The 18,946-nt window shown below is 37.8% G+C and overlaps 1 protein-coding gene across 1 annotated transcript in view; it reads left to right on the top strand.

The window, feature by feature from the left end:
- The window catches only part of LOC115441224 (fibrillin-3), a 50,059-nt gene extending 31,476 nt beyond the window's left edge, over window positions 1-18,583 (top strand). Inside the window, exons 3-28 of the mRNA XM_030165918.2 lie at window positions 175-253; window positions 3,373-3,504; window positions 3,719-3,794; window positions 4,395-4,528; window positions 4,763-4,886; window positions 5,233-5,391; window positions 5,761-5,943; window positions 6,468-6,617; window positions 7,356-7,455; window positions 7,754-7,812; window positions 8,421-8,549; window positions 8,861-9,004; window positions 9,258-9,408; window positions 9,787-10,625; window positions 10,888-11,094; window positions 11,482-11,595; window positions 11,985-12,161; window positions 12,575-12,712; window positions 13,295-13,452; window positions 14,031-14,126; window positions 14,710-14,837; window positions 15,549-15,688; window positions 16,109-16,253; window positions 16,565-16,685; window positions 17,101-17,222; window positions 17,580-18,583. Of these exons, the coding sequence (XP_030021778.2) occupies window positions 175-253; window positions 3,373-3,504; window positions 3,719-3,794; window positions 4,395-4,528; window positions 4,763-4,886; window positions 5,233-5,391; window positions 5,761-5,943; window positions 6,468-6,617; window positions 7,356-7,455; window positions 7,754-7,812; window positions 8,421-8,549; window positions 8,861-9,004; window positions 9,258-9,408; window positions 9,787-10,625; window positions 10,888-11,094; window positions 11,482-11,595; window positions 11,985-12,161; window positions 12,575-12,712; window positions 13,295-13,452; window positions 14,031-14,126; window positions 14,710-14,837; window positions 15,549-15,688; window positions 16,109-16,253; window positions 16,565-16,685; window positions 17,101-17,222; window positions 17,580-17,742 (4,168 nt within the window). The 3' untranslated portion in view covers window positions 17,743-18,583. The remainder of the gene's footprint in view (window positions 1-174; window positions 254-3,372; window positions 3,505-3,718; window positions 3,795-4,394; window positions 4,529-4,762; window positions 4,887-5,232; window positions 5,392-5,760; window positions 5,944-6,467; window positions 6,618-7,355; window positions 7,456-7,753; window positions 7,813-8,420; window positions 8,550-8,860; window positions 9,005-9,257; window positions 9,409-9,786; window positions 10,626-10,887; window positions 11,095-11,481; window positions 11,596-11,984; window positions 12,162-12,574; window positions 12,713-13,294; window positions 13,453-14,030; window positions 14,127-14,709; window positions 14,838-15,548; window positions 15,689-16,108; window positions 16,254-16,564; window positions 16,686-17,100; window positions 17,223-17,579) is intronic.
- The last annotated feature ends 363 nt before the right edge of the window (window positions 18,584-18,946 follow it).

Genomic DNA, 18,946 nt, shown 5'->3' with positions numbered 1-18,946 from the left:
AAGAAAGTAATACTTAAGTTGTCATTAGAAAACTTCAATGGAAGGTCATGCTATTTTACCCTCTTTTCTAAGAAAAATAATTAAACTTTAATCAATATTTTTATTTACTGAATGAAATTAATTGGAGTGGTCTCTAATGTTGCGACAAATTCAGATTAAGTGTTTTCTTTTCAGAAAGAAACGGGATTGCGACACTGGCATTGACATAGCCACGAGTTTGAAAACTTGTTCCTCAACAAAAGATTCTGCAAAGGTAACGATAATAATCTTAACAGGCTATACACGTACCGATGGTCGTACAGACTATGATTGTAATACGAAATCACGTACAAGCGGTTAGAGTTTAGAGTAGAACGTGCTTTCGAAACGCAGGATTGAATCTCCCACTTTTAAATGCAGGCTCGGCAATATGACTTATTGCATCTGATGGTAAGTGTAATAAGGTTCAGACAGAATGTCGACTGACGAGAGATGATTATCCGACAGTCGACACAATTATGCCGGCCTGTCTTAAACTCCCAAGGCAAACTTCTGACTTTTGAAGTTGTGTGTGTTAATTATATCTCTCGAATTACGTGTAATAAAACATCTAATATGCCTCTAAATATTATAAAATATCCAGCATAATTAGATGACATCAGATCTATTCTAGTGCACCTAGAACTTCAAAAAGCTAAACTAAACGTTGTAAATCATGCGAAATTAGGTCCGTACATTGTTACGGAAAAGACAATCTGTATGATTAGTAAAGCAAACATTGTTATCTTAGAGAGATAACTTACCTAATTACCTAGAAACCTAATGTTTGATTTGAAATTCGGCGGCGTGTGATTTTGTGGTTATCTGTAGAAATATGTTTTATACAGGGTAATTTTAACATTGCGTCTATAAAATATGAGACTACGCTTTACCATAAGTTACTCGAACCGTATAAAAAGTGCAAATTACGTAGTTAAGTATGTGGCTATTTATGGACAGGAATCAGTGACGTATATTCTATAGACATGAACGTACATATGAACTATTTGTTCAAAATCAGGAAATGGAAATGAGAACTAAAGTTCGCTGCAGCGGTAAAACATCAATCATCGTCTAACCAAACTTTTTAAACACGCGGTGCTAAAGCGCGTTAAATAGAGTATAAGTAAAATGGCAAGCAAAACGTCACTATTATTACCTATTTATTCACTTGAACAACAAATAATTTTACTTATTTGACTAATAATTTGTATTCACACCTAGTTTATACTTAGACTCGAGTTCTTATATTTTGAGTGCCGCTCCGTACATGACCACACGCTGTAAATGTTGTAATCATACTAAAGTCAGGTGTACGGATTGCAGTACAGATGAGTCGAACAGATTCAGTGTTCGAAAGGCCAGATCTAGTACGTAGTACATATATATTGATGTCAGGGGTGACCCACATGTTCATTTGTTGGCCTATATTATATTGAGGTCTAGTCTCAGACTACGGTACCCTAAAACAGACGCGATAGCACGTGACGTCATACCACGTTCTCCAAGTCTGTCATGAAGCTATTAAAAAGACTTATCATTGTCCCGTGGAATTCACACTTACGTATTATGCATTATAATTACTTTATCAGTGTTTTGTCCGGATGCGCGCAATGTCGGTCAATGTCAAATACGCCGTTGTGGCGCAACTTGTTGTGCGTCATTTCGATTTTGCATATGTTGATAGAAATGTTCACTATTACAAGGATAGATTCAAATAAGGTACCTTTTACAAAAATGTATGTCATCCAAAATCTAACTGAAAAAGTATTCAAAATTCATACAATAATAAATTAGTTACAAAACTTAAATTTGGTGAAAGGGGTTGCTGTCAAAATATAATAACAAACTATGACGTCACGTTCTATCACTGGCCTTAACGCTACGTTCGTGAGAAAGAGATAGCGATAACCTTACCACGCCCTCACTTTGTCACAACATTAATACAATTCAATGACATGATACATTTTGATTTAACGAGTATTGAACTCAATTTGGTAATTCCAAAATATACAACATGTGCTACTACATCGCCCTTTTTCTTCAAAGTTCAGGTATTTATCAAAGAAAAACAGATGCGGCCTCACAGCCCTTATACACTATTAGATCAAAGCAATTTAAAGAGGTTTCATCGCTCTATATTAGTTTATTCATACTTTATAATGTAAACTACAAAAATATCTCGCGGCCCTGTATATCTTTACGAAGCATTCCTCGAAGCCCTTTTATTAATAACGCTTTGTTTATTTTCGCCTGGAAGTATTTACGGCCATGTGTGCCGATAATGTTATTGATCCGAGCACTGCATTATTAGTTAAACAATAGCATATCTGTTATCTATTCTTAAGATTATTACACGTAGTCCGTGTCTAAAAGATTAAAAACTAACTCCCTTATTCACAGACGTTATTTATCTAAGTTCTATCTTCGCTGTGATAACAAGTCTGTTTCTCAGTGCTGACGGCATGGCAGCCTTCGTAGTGAGTAAACATAGGGCTGTTGTGATTGGCTAATATTGAGATACAACTTGAATCTAGTTGGCTGTCATATAAAATAAGCTGAACAAACAGCAAGCTGTCAGATAAACAAAGTTGGGAAACAGGCTTATCACAGCAATGCTCCGTCCTTAGATATATAACGTCTATGAATAAGGGGGTAAATGTATAAAATGGAATCGTTTATAGTAAAAACCGAGTTATAGATATCTAATTTTACTTAAAATAAATAATCCCTCCTAGCCGAATTTCGGCCACGGTGCCTAAGCTCAACGTGAATCAGTCAGGTAGGCAGGAGATAAATGCACTCTCTGTACCTTCACTTTCATAGTCCGGTGAGACGGCAATCCGACCTAATCGGTGAGAGATTAGGCGCAGGATCAACGACTTTATGTGCTTCCAGAAGCACAGGGGTGTCACACAGCCGACTCCGAGGCGCGACAGAGTAATTTTTAAGATGGAAAAACCCAGTCACCATTATTTTTTTGGCACGACACGGGGTTCGGGAAGCAGTCAAAACTTTAACTTTAAATAAGTTTAACATTTTTGCTGGTATTTCCAAAGGTACCTAATCTTGGCATAGCCTGTGTCTTGGGCTTATTTCAAAGTCAGTTTAACTGAGTGTTAGTGGAACAGGAAGAAAATAAAGGTAAAATAATGTTAAAGTAATGTACGAGCTTATTGTATACTAGCTTTTGCACACGGCTTCACCCGCCTGAATAAATTGTTCCGGGCTAAAAATTGTTAATTTCAGTTTGTAATTGGGTCGCTTTCGCTATCGATGCAAAGGTAGCGGTTAGGATCGTGTTGATATCTGCCGTAAATGATTTATAAATTGACATTTTATTAACTTTTCCAGCTATGCTGTGAGGAATGCATGAAGGGTTCAAATGCAAAGGAGGAAAGAGGCGTTGATGTTTGTAAACGAAGGTCCGATGGCAACGGGTCTGAAGAGTTACTGGCTGATGATGCTTATATCCAGTGTTGTGAGGTATCTGGCACTTTTTTCGATAAATCGTTGAATTATTATAAATGAATTTAGTTGTGATGCTAAAGGACCAATATGGCTTTTTTATTCTATTCATGCACGACAAAGTGGCGCCACTGTAGCTGATGGTAAGTGGAGTGAGATCCAATAGAATGTTGAGTGACGAGCGATGAACCCTAGGCAGAGAAACAGACCCATAATGTTTTTTTATTTACAGAAAACAGCACACGAGAGTTATAAAAACGAAACGGTAGCCACCAATTCTGTAGTGGTCACGAGGAAGCCTGTGAAGGGTGAGTTTATATGTTACAATAATTATGCCGGCATAGCATCGTGTGAACATCGCTGACAGAAACATAGTTTCCGATCTATCATGAAAGCGTCGGCATGGAAACGGATTAGGATAAGATGGAAAAAGTAATTATTGTTTAAGTCTTTGCAGTTTGAAGGTAAAAAATATGAAATTCATACTCGAGTCACTCGACGTCAGATAAGGGTTGTACCCTGGTCAAGCCCACGTGATCCATTATTATCAGGGTATAGACGTATAATTTTTACAGTGAATACTTACCTCACTATCACTAGATAGTATAAAACAAAGTCGCTTTCTCTTTGTATGCTTAAATCTTTAAAACTACGCAACAGATTTTGATGCGGTTTATTTTAATAGATAGAGTTATTCAAGAGGAAGGTTTATATGTATAATAACATCCATTAAATAGTGGAGAAATACTGTTATTTTGTTATGTTATACCCGTGCGAAGAGCGCGCCGCTATGTTTTTATATACAACGTTCACAGTTTTTTTGTAGTGTATTTAGTATCAGCATTGCACCCGTGCGAAGCCGGGGCGGGTCGCTAGTAGTATTATAAAAGCTAATGCTTCGTTTCCAGTGATCGCGTCTCTGTGCGAAGACTACGCGCCGAACGAGCTATGCGCGCACCACTGCATTCCAGTGCCGGGTTCTTACCGCTGCGAGTGCAACCCTGGGTACATGCTCATGGCAGACGGCAGGAACTGCAAGAAGGTACGCTTTGGTCCTGCGCAAACGTTGTCGAATTGTCGACACTTAGGAAACCGACAGTCGTTTGATTTACAGAAGCGTTGAGAAGTTAGTTTCGTCAACAAGTTGGTAGAGTCTATGCGGTGCTTAAAAAATGAAATTATTCGGTATCCTCAGATAATTTGGTCGACATTTTTGGTTTACTATTCATAGGTCCTGCAGAGTTTGCAGAAAACTAAAGATAATGTTTCTTTCCAGGTGATAAGGAACAGGTGTAAGCCCCACAACCCTTGCCAGCACAAGTGCAACGACAACGGCGTGGAAGTGATGTGCTCTTGCCGACGCGGCTACGAACTGATGGCTGATGGCAAGTCTTGTCAAGGTAATAAAATATAAACAGTTTCCTTGTGTATCATATGTTTTAAAGTCGAGGGGACGAAGGAGCGAACAGGCCTAATGGTATGGGTGGTGATGCTACTCTCGGTTAACGGTGATTTAATATATAACCAGGGATTTTGAAACATGTAACCGAAGTTTGTTTTTATCAAATAAGGTATTGTTATTGATGCACCTAACGCTCATTATGATAATAATGTTATATTAAGTTTGGTTTAGATTATTGGAGAATCCAAGGTCTATCGGTATAGCTAAAACCCTCAAAATCCTCATCTTACTTTGGGTTAAATTAAGTTACATATTCGATACATAAAAAGCTGTTTTATCTGTAGATATCGACGAATGCCAGCTAAACCTCCAAGTCTGCCTTCCCGGCACACAGTGTTCCAACGTCCAGGGTTCATACAAATGCATTCCAATCAAAAAGGATAAGGACAGGGGAAAGTGTCCGCCAGGCTTCTCCAGAAACATCATCAACCACGTTTGCGACGGTAAGAGTTTTGTCAGTTTTTGGAGTATTAGAGAAGCCAACTAAAAGTTGACTTTAATTATCGATTATAATGGAAAAGATATTATTATATTTGACGTTATCGATGCTAATAGAAAAAATATTTTTAGAATATGTATTTTCAAGTTTACAAAATTATATTCGGGCGATAACTGGTTTTAGTAATATCAGCCTGATGTATTGGTGCTTTATTTCTTTAACATTCTCCGCAAATATCCACTGCTGAACATAGTTCCCGAAAATTTCCACAACCTCTTGGAAGGTTCCTTTGACTTCCTGCAACTTTTATCAGTTCGTCGGTCTCTCTTACCTTTCTAATTTGTATACAATATTTTTTTATTATTTGTTCCAGATATAAACGAATGCAAACTGCCAAATCCGCCATGTCCATTTTACCTATGCGAGAATACGATAGGAGGGTTCAAATGTGGTGGGGTTGCAGGGGACCCTTCAAACCTTGGGAGCACTCCCGTCCCTCCAACAGAGGATAAATGTCCCACAGGGTTTAAAATGGGAGCTACCTTGGAATGTGAAGGTTACTATTATATTCTTAATGTAGACAAGAGTGTGAACTATTATGTTTTAATGTTAATTTAAGATGTAGTGAATATGGCTTGGATCTAAATTTTTATCTAGAGCAAGTAAATTATGAGATATCTGTTTCAAGAACAATTGATTTGTCTAAGATTACTATTTATGAGTTATAAGCATTAGCTGGCACTCTTGGTGTAATAGAAATACCTATTTTCTCCCGACGTTTTGAAGACTTTGCAGCCTTCATAGTCATGGGGAGGACTATGTGATCATAAAGGGGGATCTGAGAAGGGGGACAACGAAACGTCGAGAAAAAATAATAATATAAATAACCGCGGTAAAATCCGTAAAGTTTTATTTCAATGTCTAACATTCGCGTAATAAGAAATTATTATAGAAATACCTACTTAGAATGGCGAAACCCCGGTCATGCTCCTTGGAAATCTAAGTAATACGTCAGTATTACTCAGACTCGTAATTTAAGAAATGCAACGTACAGAATCGTCATTTCCACGTATTTTTCAGATGTGGATGAATGCGCATTGCACAAAGACGACTGTAACAAGCTATCTCAGTTCTGCATAAACACTCATGGCGCATTCCACTGCCAGGACATTGCGTCTAAGCACTGTCCTCCGGGATTTAAGATAAACGCGCTCTCCGAAAGGTGTGAAGGTATGTCTATTATAATAATAATATCAGCCCTGTATTATATACTTGCCCACTGCTGAGCATGGGCCTCCTCTACTACTGAGAGGGATTAGGCCTTAGTCCACCACGCTGGCCTAGTGCGGATTGGTAGACTTCACACACCTTCGAAATTCCTATAGAGAACTTCTCAGATGTGCAGGTTTCCTCACGATGTTTTCCTTCACCGTTAAAGCGAACGATAAATTCACAAAGAATACACACATGATTTTAGAAAAGTCAGAGGTGTGTGCCCTTGGGATTTGAACCTGCCGACATTCGTCTTGGCAGTCCGTTCCACACCCAACTAAGCTATCGCCTCTTGTTATGTCTATTATGAATTATGTTTATTTTTTTTTTATTGCATTAAGGTACACCAACAGCACTACATGTTATAGCATTCAATGCAATAAAACTATAACGTTTTTATCATATTTATGAGAAATTTTCAATTCCAATTTGTTGTAGTTGGCCGTATCAGTTTTACAATTAATTTTATTATTGTAATTACTGTAACTATCGATTACTTCGAGCTCAGCTTTGACAGCTTACAAATATTTTTTAGTAAAATCGTGGCAGTCAATGCATATCGATTATTTATAATATCTATGCAAGTAATCGATTGTAAATTATATCTAAAAATCCTTTTATATAATGTATTAGATCACATCGATAATAATGTATACTTTGATACTGGAATCGATTAAATTATAATACTTCTTGTAGACATTGATGAATGCGAAGACGACGACGAGATATGCCGTGAAGACCAGATATGCGTGAATCAACTCGGCCAGTACGACTGCAAGCAAAAGGAAGATAAAATGTAAGTTTGACCATAAACTCAATTATTATACAGAGTACAAGTAGCCAAAATCTATGTTCCTTTTAATCTCCAAAGGGGTAGGCAGTAGAGCAACTGGTTCACTGACTTCCCTATGTGACACAAATACTAGACTACGGGCTGATATTATACAGGAAAACTTAATATCATTTTGCCCGTTCCATGATTCGACTCCGACGACACAGAGCTATATTCATCATTTATAATTATATAATGTTGTTGTGATGTTGATTGTGAGGCGCCACCACTCCTCTTGTAATATAAACCGCCTTTGTTTCAGAACGACATCAAAACCTGAATGTCCAGATGGAATGCGAATACAGAATGGATTTTGTGAGGGTATGTCACTAACCTGTTTTCTTCGTGAATTATCGCTTGCTTTAACGGTGAAGGAAAACATCGTGAGGAAACCTGCATATCTGAGGAGTTCTCTATAGGAATTTCGAGGGTGTGTGAGTCTACCAAACCCGCACTAGGCCAGCGTGGTGGACTGAGGCCTAATCCCTCTCAGTAGTAGAGGAGGCCTGTACGCAACAGTGGGACAGTATATAATACAGGGCTGATATGATTATTTATTGTTATTATGTCACTAACTTTATTTATTCCTGGCTAATTACATTACACTTCCAACCGAAATTTGTTTATCACGATAGTCTTTAATCGATCTTGAAAATAAACTAAGTAACAGTTGTTTCAATAAACGATTGAAAATATTTTTTCCAATCCAACACGAAAATTGACCATTTAGAACAGTTTTTTGAACATGCCTACAATTAACTTGTTTTAATTGATATATTCTCGGGGTCAGATCGAAGATTAAGATTAGGATTATATTTCGAAAACGGTCGTGAGAGTGTTGCGATCAAAAATTCTGATCAGTTCATTTCCAAAAACAATCCGTGGAGGTAAAATAAGTCTTAAATTTTCATTCTTCAATTTGTCCTTAGATATTGACGAGTGCAAGGAAAACACCCATCTCTGCGACTTGCATCAAAGCTGTTTGAACACCAATGGTAGTTATGACTGCCACTGCAAGTACGGTTACGAGTTGGACATCACCACCAATCGATGTGTTGGTAAGAGACATATATACTATTATTATAAACTAGTTTTTACTTGTGGCCCCGTCCGCGTATATGCTGGAAAGAATCTTTGAGAGATAACGAACCTTTCGATTAGTTAAATTATTTATGTCTTACATAGTAAAAACTACAGCATATCCAAAGGTTCATAATTCATATTATTATCTTCCATCTGCTTTTGCATTGACATCCTTTTCTTTTTAACTCCTTTCTACTTTACCTCCTACTCACTTTCTCTATTACTCCTTCCTCTCCTGTTTTACCTATTTGTGTATCTTTTCTATAGAACCTTTTCGATAATTCAGATATAAACGAGTGTGCTACTGGTCAGAACGACTGTTTAATCGGCTCCCAGCGCTGCGACAACACAGTTGGCTCTTACCTCTGCATCAGAATTACCTCTTGCGGCACTGGATATATTTTGCACCACTCGACCGGTAAATGTGAAGGTAATATGATGAATACATTTTCGTAGTAATAGTTCTAATTAATCGTACAGATTTACTAGCCATGGAATATTATCTAGAATTTATTAACCTAGATTACTATCCGAGGATGACGATATTGTTTAAGTTCTAGGAATGTAGGTAAGACCTACAGTGTAAAAAGAAGTAATTACCAAAGTAATGGATTACTATGATTTTGACCCAAGTTTGAACATGGGACTAATGTGTCTTGGGGTCTAACCATACTAATTTTCAGACATTGACGAGTGTGCCCTGGGCACGCACAACTGTCTCCGAGCTGGCCCGGAGTACCAGTGCTTCAATATCCCAGGATCGTTCCGATGCGTACGCCGTCGACCTACTACCACACCCCTCCCGGAATATGAATACGAATATTATGATTCTGAGTAAGTAAAGCTGGCGTTAATTACAACTGAACAAATATGCATCAAATCAAATGTTTTGTATGTGATTCAGCACAAAATTTATAACACTTTCCACTTTTTTGACTGCCTCGGTGGCGTATTTGTACTGCATGTGCGGTACGGTAGCGCTCTGAGGTCCTGGGTTCGAATACGGGCAAAGTGATATTTGGGTTTTTCTGCTCAATATCAGCCCGGATACTGGAATTTGTGCCCGTTATGGTGATAGGGTCGCCCCCTATCACATCCTGGGACGGAATACACTCGGCGAAAAGTGGGTGCCCTAGTTGCACCTCTGCGGCACCCTTCGGGGATAAATGCGTGATGATGTGTGTGTAACACTTTTCAACTTTGTTTTTACAGGGAAGAAATAAGCGGGAATCAAACTGGGATAGATATGAAACCGCCACAACCTACACCGATGCCTACCACAACTACCACGACCACGACTACAAAACCAACCGAACCACCCACTACACAAAAAACTACTACAGAAGTATCCACCGAGCTAACCCCTGCGCCTACACCCGATGACAGGATAAATAATGTAGTTCCCGTAGACTTTGATAAAGAAAAAACAGATATTACGTACGTCGATACAAAACCATCAGAAAGGCCTACCACATACCAACCGGAAACCGAGACTACCGAAAAACGCGAACCCGAAACGCCTGCACCAAAAGAAAACGAAATTCAACCGGAAATCCCATACGTAGATCCAAAACAGCCCGAGTTCCATCCAATTCCTGAATCCACCTCAGAACGAGAGGATATCGAAGGACCCAAATATGATTACGCGCCAGAAGATCCAGTAACTCCTTTTGCTCAACCAAAACCAGAAGAAAGATCAGAATCACCCATTCCGATTCCAGAGACTCCTCCAACCAAGGTTCCACCGAGGTTTGATTATGGTAAACCAGCGCCCAAAGAGCCTGAAATTTCCAATACGATAGACCCAATACCGTTACCAGAAAGTCCTGAGACGACGTACAGAACGCCTGAAGGGACCAGCCCGCAGTACCCCCATACAGTGTTGCTGAATCCAGGAAAGGAGGAAGCTGTAGTTCCAGGGGTGAAGAAGGAAGATGGTTCTGTAGTGATTGATACCAACAATGTACCCATAGATAAATGGACGAAGATAGACACCAGGCCAGCAATTGAATGTCCACCTGGTTTTGAAAAAGATAATGATGCTTGTTTTGGTAAGTAGATTTATTACCTTAGCATTCAAAATATATATGAACAACTTGATGTATGACCCAAGGATAAAATGAATTAGGAATATAGAGCATGGATCTCTTAAAGCTTCGGCAATTTCACTTACGAAACTCAAAACCGTAGTCATGACACTTTAGCCCTGCCTATTACATAACTGCAGCCTCGTGAGGTACAGACCTACTTCATGCTTCAAATCGTTCTGTGAACAGCATGATTATATATTTTCCAACTCTTTCTTTGTTCTAGACATCGATGAATGTGCATCGAACACACACAGTTGTTCAGGTCTTACTGAATCTTGTCGCAACACTATGGGCGGGTATGTGTGCGACTGCGCACCTGGTTTCCGCAGAGACTTGACGACCGGCGCCTGTGACATCGTCACCACGTCTTCTACCAGCACCACTTCTACCACAACAAGTACCCTTCCACCACCTACTACTACGGAGAAGAGTAAGTTCCTAGGATCGATTTGAATGCCGCGCAGACGCATTATTTTGGAAAGATTCTAGTTACGAAGAACATGGAAGTTCTTTATCTGAGACTGGCATCTAGTCTCTTTGTGAATTGTAAAAGTAACGTCTTAAGTAAAACCCATAAACGTTCCTAAAGTAAAAGCCATAAGTCATAATATTGATAAAAGTAGCAGTTACTGTGTGAGTTACTGTCAATGAAGAAACTGACCATAAAAAAATATACAGAGCACAGAGGGCGACTGAAATAACTTCAACATGACCAAAGAATAAATAATACATGTTGAGATATTACATGGATCTTTCATCTTCAAATCTTGCGCATTAATTTTGAGAAGATTAATATTATTTTAAATTATAATTGCAGGTAAGAACTTCTTCTGGGGCTATCCGGATTATCGGCCACCGTCGCGACCTTTCCGTCCTATAAACCTCTGTGATGCTGGATTCCATCTTAACTCACAGACCGGCAGATGTGAAGGTAAAATCTTTGTCTTCAAAGAGCTTGCAATATTTTCAGGCAACGACAAAAGTGTCCAAACAAATTAAAAGCTTATACTAACACGAGTGTTAGTAATTTTTATTTCTTCACAATATAACCTGTACCACGGATGAGAAACCAGTTGCGTTGCGTGATAAAATAATTCGGATACATTAATAATTATAATTAAAAATGTATGCCAAACAAGATATAGTTGGAACTTAAAAGAACGGTAGTGAATGGGTGTCCGAATAGCTTAGGCTGGTCCTGGATGGTACCATTACTATATTTATAAATAATGGCATTTCAATCAATATTGGTTTATCATTCCTGCACCAGTTCAACTGCTTATTTTCTGTACATATTCGTTCAAGGACTTTAAATTGCAGATATAAACGAATGCACAAACGGACAAGCCAACTGCGCTTCAGTGGAGATATGCGTGAACACAGAAGGAGGATACCGCTGCGAGTGTCCACCGAATTGGAGGCTGGACGAGGTTCGCCATCGCTGCATGCCGATCAGGGTCCATGGGAAATTCCCACCAGGATATGGAAATGTGCCGAGTAAGTATTCATGATTCCTTAAATACTGAAGCAAAATATATATAAAATACCACTGCCTTTAACCTGGAGAACAGCATGCCATATTGCGTTTTACCAGAAGGGAAATAGTATTGGCAGATTAGTCATCAGCATTATTAGCTACAGAATGTTTACTTGATGAAATATTGCCATAGATTTTCACACGATCTAAAGGAAGCCTTCAGCCTCAAGCAGCTTCCTGCGGTCTTTATTAGGCCGTCTGTTATTGGCCGAATGATAAGAATTGGGCAGGCCGCGTAGTGACCACCATCGCGAGATGCAATAACTTCAGTTGTCCACATTTTCTTTGGACTCCACTACATCTTATGAAAGATTTGATGGGGTCAGAATTTAATTTAATAGGAAGAAGAAATTTAGTTGTCATTATTTTTCAGCTTATCCTGCAACAAATACGAAGACGCCAGTAAATAAGACGCCTAATCCTAAGGTCCCAGTGGTCACGCACGTTGACCAGGGGTCCGTGTTCAAATGCCCCTGGGGATATAAACTAAACGACGACAATACCTGTCAAGGTAGGTAGTTACTTGTCCATTTTTAACGTCTTTTACTTTTTAAGAGATTTGGTAAATATTTTTTAGTTCATCAACTTTGGAAGGGACCGTTTACCGCTTGTTTTATTTGAAGTAGAAATTAATTTTAGGTGATATAATCCTTTTTTACGATACGAGCAGATTAATGACTTCACCGCATGTGATAGTAATTGGAGTAGCGTCCAAATGAAGACATGATTGACGAAAAATAATTATCCCTGGACAGTCGACACTATTATGTGGGCCTGTTCAAAACCGGCTATACCCAGGCTGATCTCTGAAGACAATACATTTACGTCAGCTCCTGAAGCGAATTTTATACTTTTATACGATGTTCGCTATTCGGGCGGATACAAAATATAGATTACCACAAGCGAAATTAATAATAAATTAATATCCCATTTACCATCGGAATGTTCGCCGGCTAACGGCTAACAGCTACATGACATTACGCGTGTCACGGGAATATAACCTTATTATCCTTATTAGTAATGTCATGTAGCTATCATGTTAGCCGGCTAACATTCCGATGGTAAATAGGATATGTTGCCTCTAATATTTCAGACATCGATGAATGCGCGACGGGAGAGGCCAAGTGTGGCCGCATCCAGATCTGTACCAATCAGCCTGGAGGGTACACCTGCAGCTGCCCTCCAGGTCACAGGCTGGTGGGAGACCACGAGTGCGAGGATGTCGACGAGTGCGTTGTTGCTGGGAGAATGGTTAGTTTGGGATAAAAGAGTCAGAACTACAATAATATACGGACAATTTCTTTTTTTCAACAGATTAACCCCCTTATTCATAGACGTTTTTTTTATCTAAGGACGGAGCATTGCTGTGATACCAAGTCTGTTTCTTACTCGTCTTAACCACATACTCGTCTTTACCCCTTCAACATTGCCAAAAATCGTCCACAAATAACGAATATTATCACTCAAAATCCTGGTTTAACTTTCCTTCATTTTTTAATGCGAATATAGCGTGTGCGTATTTCTGACTAAACATTTAATGTTGATGCTGCGAGGAATTACCTTAGAGTAGCAGTATTGGCATTAGGTCTCCCTAAATTAAAATTACTTTTTATTGATGTTTATTTTGGTTGAAACTACCCCTTTTTATTCTACATCTACATTCTACAGTTCAAGTCATTTATTGTAGTGTTATTTTAAAGATAAATATGGGGTTTCATTTAGTAACGCAATGCGAAAATGTATAACACGATATTACTTTTATTCCAACCCGAATGGTTTGGGAAGCCTACTATTTTATTTATGTAACAGTTTTTACTCTTTATTTCTAGCCCATATGCTCTCAAAACGCGGACTGCTTGAATACAGTAGGATCGTACCAATGCAGATGTCATAAAGGATTCCGATCAGCGCCGGTCAATGATAAGGTAATATTGTTGAGTTAAGTTTGATATTTACATATTGGGAATCAAGGAGCAAGCTATAGTACCAGCGTTTGTAAAGGTACAAAAGTTCAACAGTAGCAATACCATGCCTTTTACTTTCGAATCTATTGCCAATTTAGGTACTGAATTCGACATCATGAATTTAATATTAATTCAGATAATTTTAATTTAGTAAATTGGTAACTATCCAAAGTTAAACATTTATATTGGTACTTGAAAATAGTAATTTATAATGTAATTTTCTATTTGCTGGTGGTAGGATATACTTTATATCCGCCTGGATAACGACCACTGTACACAAGGTGTTAAAACTCGACATAGTGACTTACGTAAGTGTGTCGCATTCCGGGATCTGCCTGTGTATATCTGGTTCCACCAGGTCGGCATAATTCTGTCTACTGCCGAGAGGTAATCATCTCTCGTCAGTCGACATTCTATTGGACCCCACTCCACTTACCATCAGTTGCAGTGGGGTCACTTTGCCGTGCAAGTATAAAAAAATCAGACTTTCATATACAAGAGACCAATCATCAAGCTTAATAGCTAAACTAGTTTTATCCTTCAGGTTTGCGTCGACGTTGACGAGTGTACGGAAGCAAGAGCTGGTACTCTTTGCCAGCAGAGATGTAACAACGTTTGGGGCAGCTACAGATGCTCCTGTCATAGAGGATACAGACTTAATCCAGACAATAAGTAAGGCATTTATCTCTACATATTATAAAACAAAGTCCCCAAAAGCTGTTCGTCTGTATGTGATCTATTTTCTCAAAATCTATAGAACGGATTTTCTACGGTTTTTACTAAAAGATAGTGCAATTCTTGAGGAAGGTTTAGATCAATAGTGCATTACGGTTTTATGTATATTGACTGAAATAAAACGATTAATGTTGAAGATGTCGCGTGGTTGTAATAAATCTCGTGGGTCGGGATTTACGTTGCAAAATCTTTATGACACACTGATTACCACGCGGGCGAACTCGGGTGAAACCGCGAGCACAGCTAGTTATATTATAAAGAGATTGCAGAGACGTTCAGTTAAAGTGAATTAAAAAGGAATATCGACCCTATCAACACGTTGAATGCACAGCTCAACTTACTGTGAACGCTCTTGGATTCTTCCTTTATTTCTTAAGTTAATACTTAAGAAATAAAGGAAGAATCCAAGAGTGTTTATATGCTGATTAACTTCGGCAAGACGCACCATTATCTACCCCTTCAAGGTTAACGGCTTTATTAATAAATTTTTATGTTTACGCGAATGTTAGACATTAAAATTAAACTGTTTTTGCAAAGTCTTCGAAACAGGAGAGAATTAAAGTATAAAACCGCGATAAAATCCAAAAACTAGTTTAATTTTAATCAACGGCTTGTTATTCATGCCTTTATATTGCTATTCGTGTTCAGGACCTGCTCTGACATCGACGAGTGTGTGGAGTTCAAATCCAACGTCCCATGTGTGGGACGGTGTCTCAACGAGCCTGGTAGTTATCGATGCGCCTGTCCTGGAGGCTACAGGCTGTCTGAAGACAAGAGGAGCTGTATAGGTGAGGGAACTCTTGGATTGGATATAAATAGAGTGAAGAGTATGGCCTGTGAATGGAGTTTGATTCATTTGTTTAAGTTAAGAACTTCGACACACAAATAGCGTTGAAAGTACAAAGTAATTTAGGCCTTAGGCTTCAAAGCTACTGCGTAACTAAGGCTTGCAAAATTCGCTCATTTTATTATTCGAATGTTTCGAATAATATAAAACCTATTCGAACTAATTTAATACTACGACTATACCGAAAAAGTCAAATTATGTAAATTTTATTCCAATTGTAATAAATGCGAATATTCAAATAAAACAATTGTTCGAATACCAAGCCCTATAGTAGCCCTAGTCCTAGTAGTTTTACCGTGAAAGTGATCTATCAGAATTTTCGTATTTGTCTGTATGGATGAAAATATATTTTATTCTCCAGATATCGACGAGTGTGAGACCGGAATAGCTTCTTGCGCGAAGAGTGGCGTGTTCGGAGGCACCAGCCACATCTGTTTGAACACCAGAGGGAGTTACAGGTGCCATCGCATCAGCTGTCCGCCTGGATACCGGCTTGAAAGTAAACAGTATGTATACCAATACGTATATTTACTACTTTCTTAGTAGTAGCCAGTCTTTCATACTTCTAATTTTTATCCATCAATTAAAATAATAACCTGACTGGATACAAAAGTGAAAGAAGTAACTACAGCCGCGCAAATGTAATTCCTAATTTATTGGTGTTCTTATACTATAAATAAGTTTTATTTGACGATACGAAGATCAGCTCCTAATGATGTAGCTCCTTTATATTAAACCCTTAACTCTTCATAAGAATAGAATTCAGAACTTTGAAGAATACAGAAGTATAAAAGCACTAACAATTTATCTGTTTCAGCCGTTGTAAGAAGATCGAAACGTTATGCTCACCAGGGGATTGGAATTGTACTCACCAGCCCACCAGCATCTCCTACAACTTTATCACCTTCGTGTCCAAACTTTACATACCTGATTCGAAGGCAAGTTGTTTAATTTTTTTTTTTTATTACTAAATGCGGAGACGACGAAACAGTTTTTTCTTTATACAAGAGAATGGTTTAATGAGCAAACTCTCTGAGGGTTATTGCCATGACTAAATAAAAGGAACATCATCCCAGAACTTCAAATTCTAAACGTAGATTTAATAGAGAATGGACTAAGCCTCCTTACCTAGCTGAGAGTCTTCTTATTTTCAGCCGAAGGTCTTGCTCATCTCATAATTTAATTTTAACAATACTTTGTATTTCAAGGTGTTGGATGGTGTTTCTACTGTTTATGGGCGGTATCGCTTACCATCAGGCGAACGGCAAGCTAGTCGCGTCATTCACAGCAATAAAAAAATTAGTTCTAGATGATACCTACTTCATGGATCTTGATATTGGTAAATGTTTTCAGGTAAATCTGTTCACAATGCGCGGCCCTGGATGGCCGAACGCGAGGATGAAATTCGTCCTGCGGCTGATCAATGTGGACGCGCCCCCCAGCGTCAGGGACAAGGCTGATATCAAGGCGTTCTTGTAAGTACTATGAGCTGTAACAATAGGGGCTGTAGACAAGTTGCCTTGCTACAATTTTTAACGCTAACGTTATGTAAGAAAATGACATCTAGCGATGAAGTTTTTGATAGGATGTGACATGTATGTATCCACTTTTAATTATATTTTGTTTTAGTTTGCGTTAGCGATGGTAGAATCTCCTCTATGGCCCCTGAGTGTTTAAATATTTTTGTTCCTTTTTTTAAGGTAAAATTGTTTTACTTCTCTTGTGTTGAGGACAGCAATAATGCTTTGCCTATGGTTAATAAAGCATGATGTTTATCTTATAAATTAGCTGTCTAGTTTGCATATACCAACTATATTTAAACTTTTTTTCAGATTGATTCAAAACAACACGGAAGCAGCGATGTCTTTGGTAAGACCGTTAGAAGGACCACAGAGCATAGAGCTCGAGCTGTCTATGGAACTTTACAGTAGAGACCAATTTGGAGGAATCGCCGTGGCCAAAATATTCATATACGTGTCTGAATATGAATTTTAAAAAGTCTGTGAAAATCTATTCCATCTTATAATGGTAATAATATGTATTTTTATATGACAAATGAAATCGCCTTTACAATTTTTTCCTACATTCATCACATTTTTACAATGGAACAAAGTGAAAAATATATTCAAACGATTTTTTAATTTCAAGCTATTTAATACAAAGCTCGATAGGCGATTATTTATATGTTCTTAAGTTTACGGGATGTTAATACCACGTCTGTTTTAAAGCAGAATTGTCTATTTTTTCATATTTTAATTGTCCAATATTGTAAGCAGTTAGAGTTGAATATTTTTTAGCTGTACTTTAAATGTATTCTTTTTTTCACTTTTGAAGTAAGAATACATTTCTTTTTGCCTTTTTTACGTGTCAATTTTAAATATTTAGGGCCCAATATTTAATGAAATCAGTATTGTTACGTTAACCTATATTTGTTTAGTGTATACTTTTACGTATAAGTTAGAAAAGCGCGGGAAAGGTCTTCTAAATTATGTCAACCACGTAAAAAACTATTTAATATCTCAACTGTGCCATAATAATTTCTTTGTATATTATTTTAGTTTTAAGAATAAACATCTGTTACTCCGTCTTATGAATCTAAAAAAAATGTTAATGTGCGCTATTTTTTTTTTAATTACTTGACGGATTTTGCTGCTTTGCTTGATTACGGAGTTTGTAAATTGCTTTTGATTGATGGCTTCCGCAGATCGCGAATTCAAATTACCTAACTGCTTATTATCAGAAAAATGATTTTACGTGGATGACATATTTTTTATGAATGTTTGTTCCAGTTTTAATTTTAAGGTGCTTAAAATAAAATACTTTTAATTTTATAGTATTTATTTTTAAGTAGATTTGAAATCTAATTAAACAACATTTAATTTGTGGTTATATTTATTTTTGTACTGTTCAGTTTGGTATTCGCGCCAGTTATAGTAGTTCTGTCAAGTTGATTACTTGACAAAATAGAAGCAACTGTCATCTCATAATATTATATGAGAACAATTGACGTATATTCTATAGACACGAACGTCCATATAAACTATTTGTACAACATCTGAACTAAAATGGCAACCAAAACGTCACTGTTCGGACCGTCAACAGCTAAAATTTAAAAAAGTTGTATATTTGAAAAATGTAGGTAGATATTGTAACTTTGACTTTTCGGATGAACAACACCTCAGTCCCCCCGTGACCATGG

The sequence above is a fragment of the Manduca sexta genome, chromosome 3 (genome assembly GCF_014839805.1).
Source record: "Manduca sexta isolate Smith_Timp_Sample1 chromosome 3, JHU_Msex_v1.0, whole genome shotgun sequence".
NCBI classification, from domain to species: Eukaryota; Metazoa; Arthropoda; class Insecta; order Lepidoptera; family Sphingidae; genus Manduca; species Manduca sexta.
The sequence above is the reverse complement of the archived record's forward strand: the minus strand, read 5'-3'. Positions and strand labels throughout refer to the sequence as shown.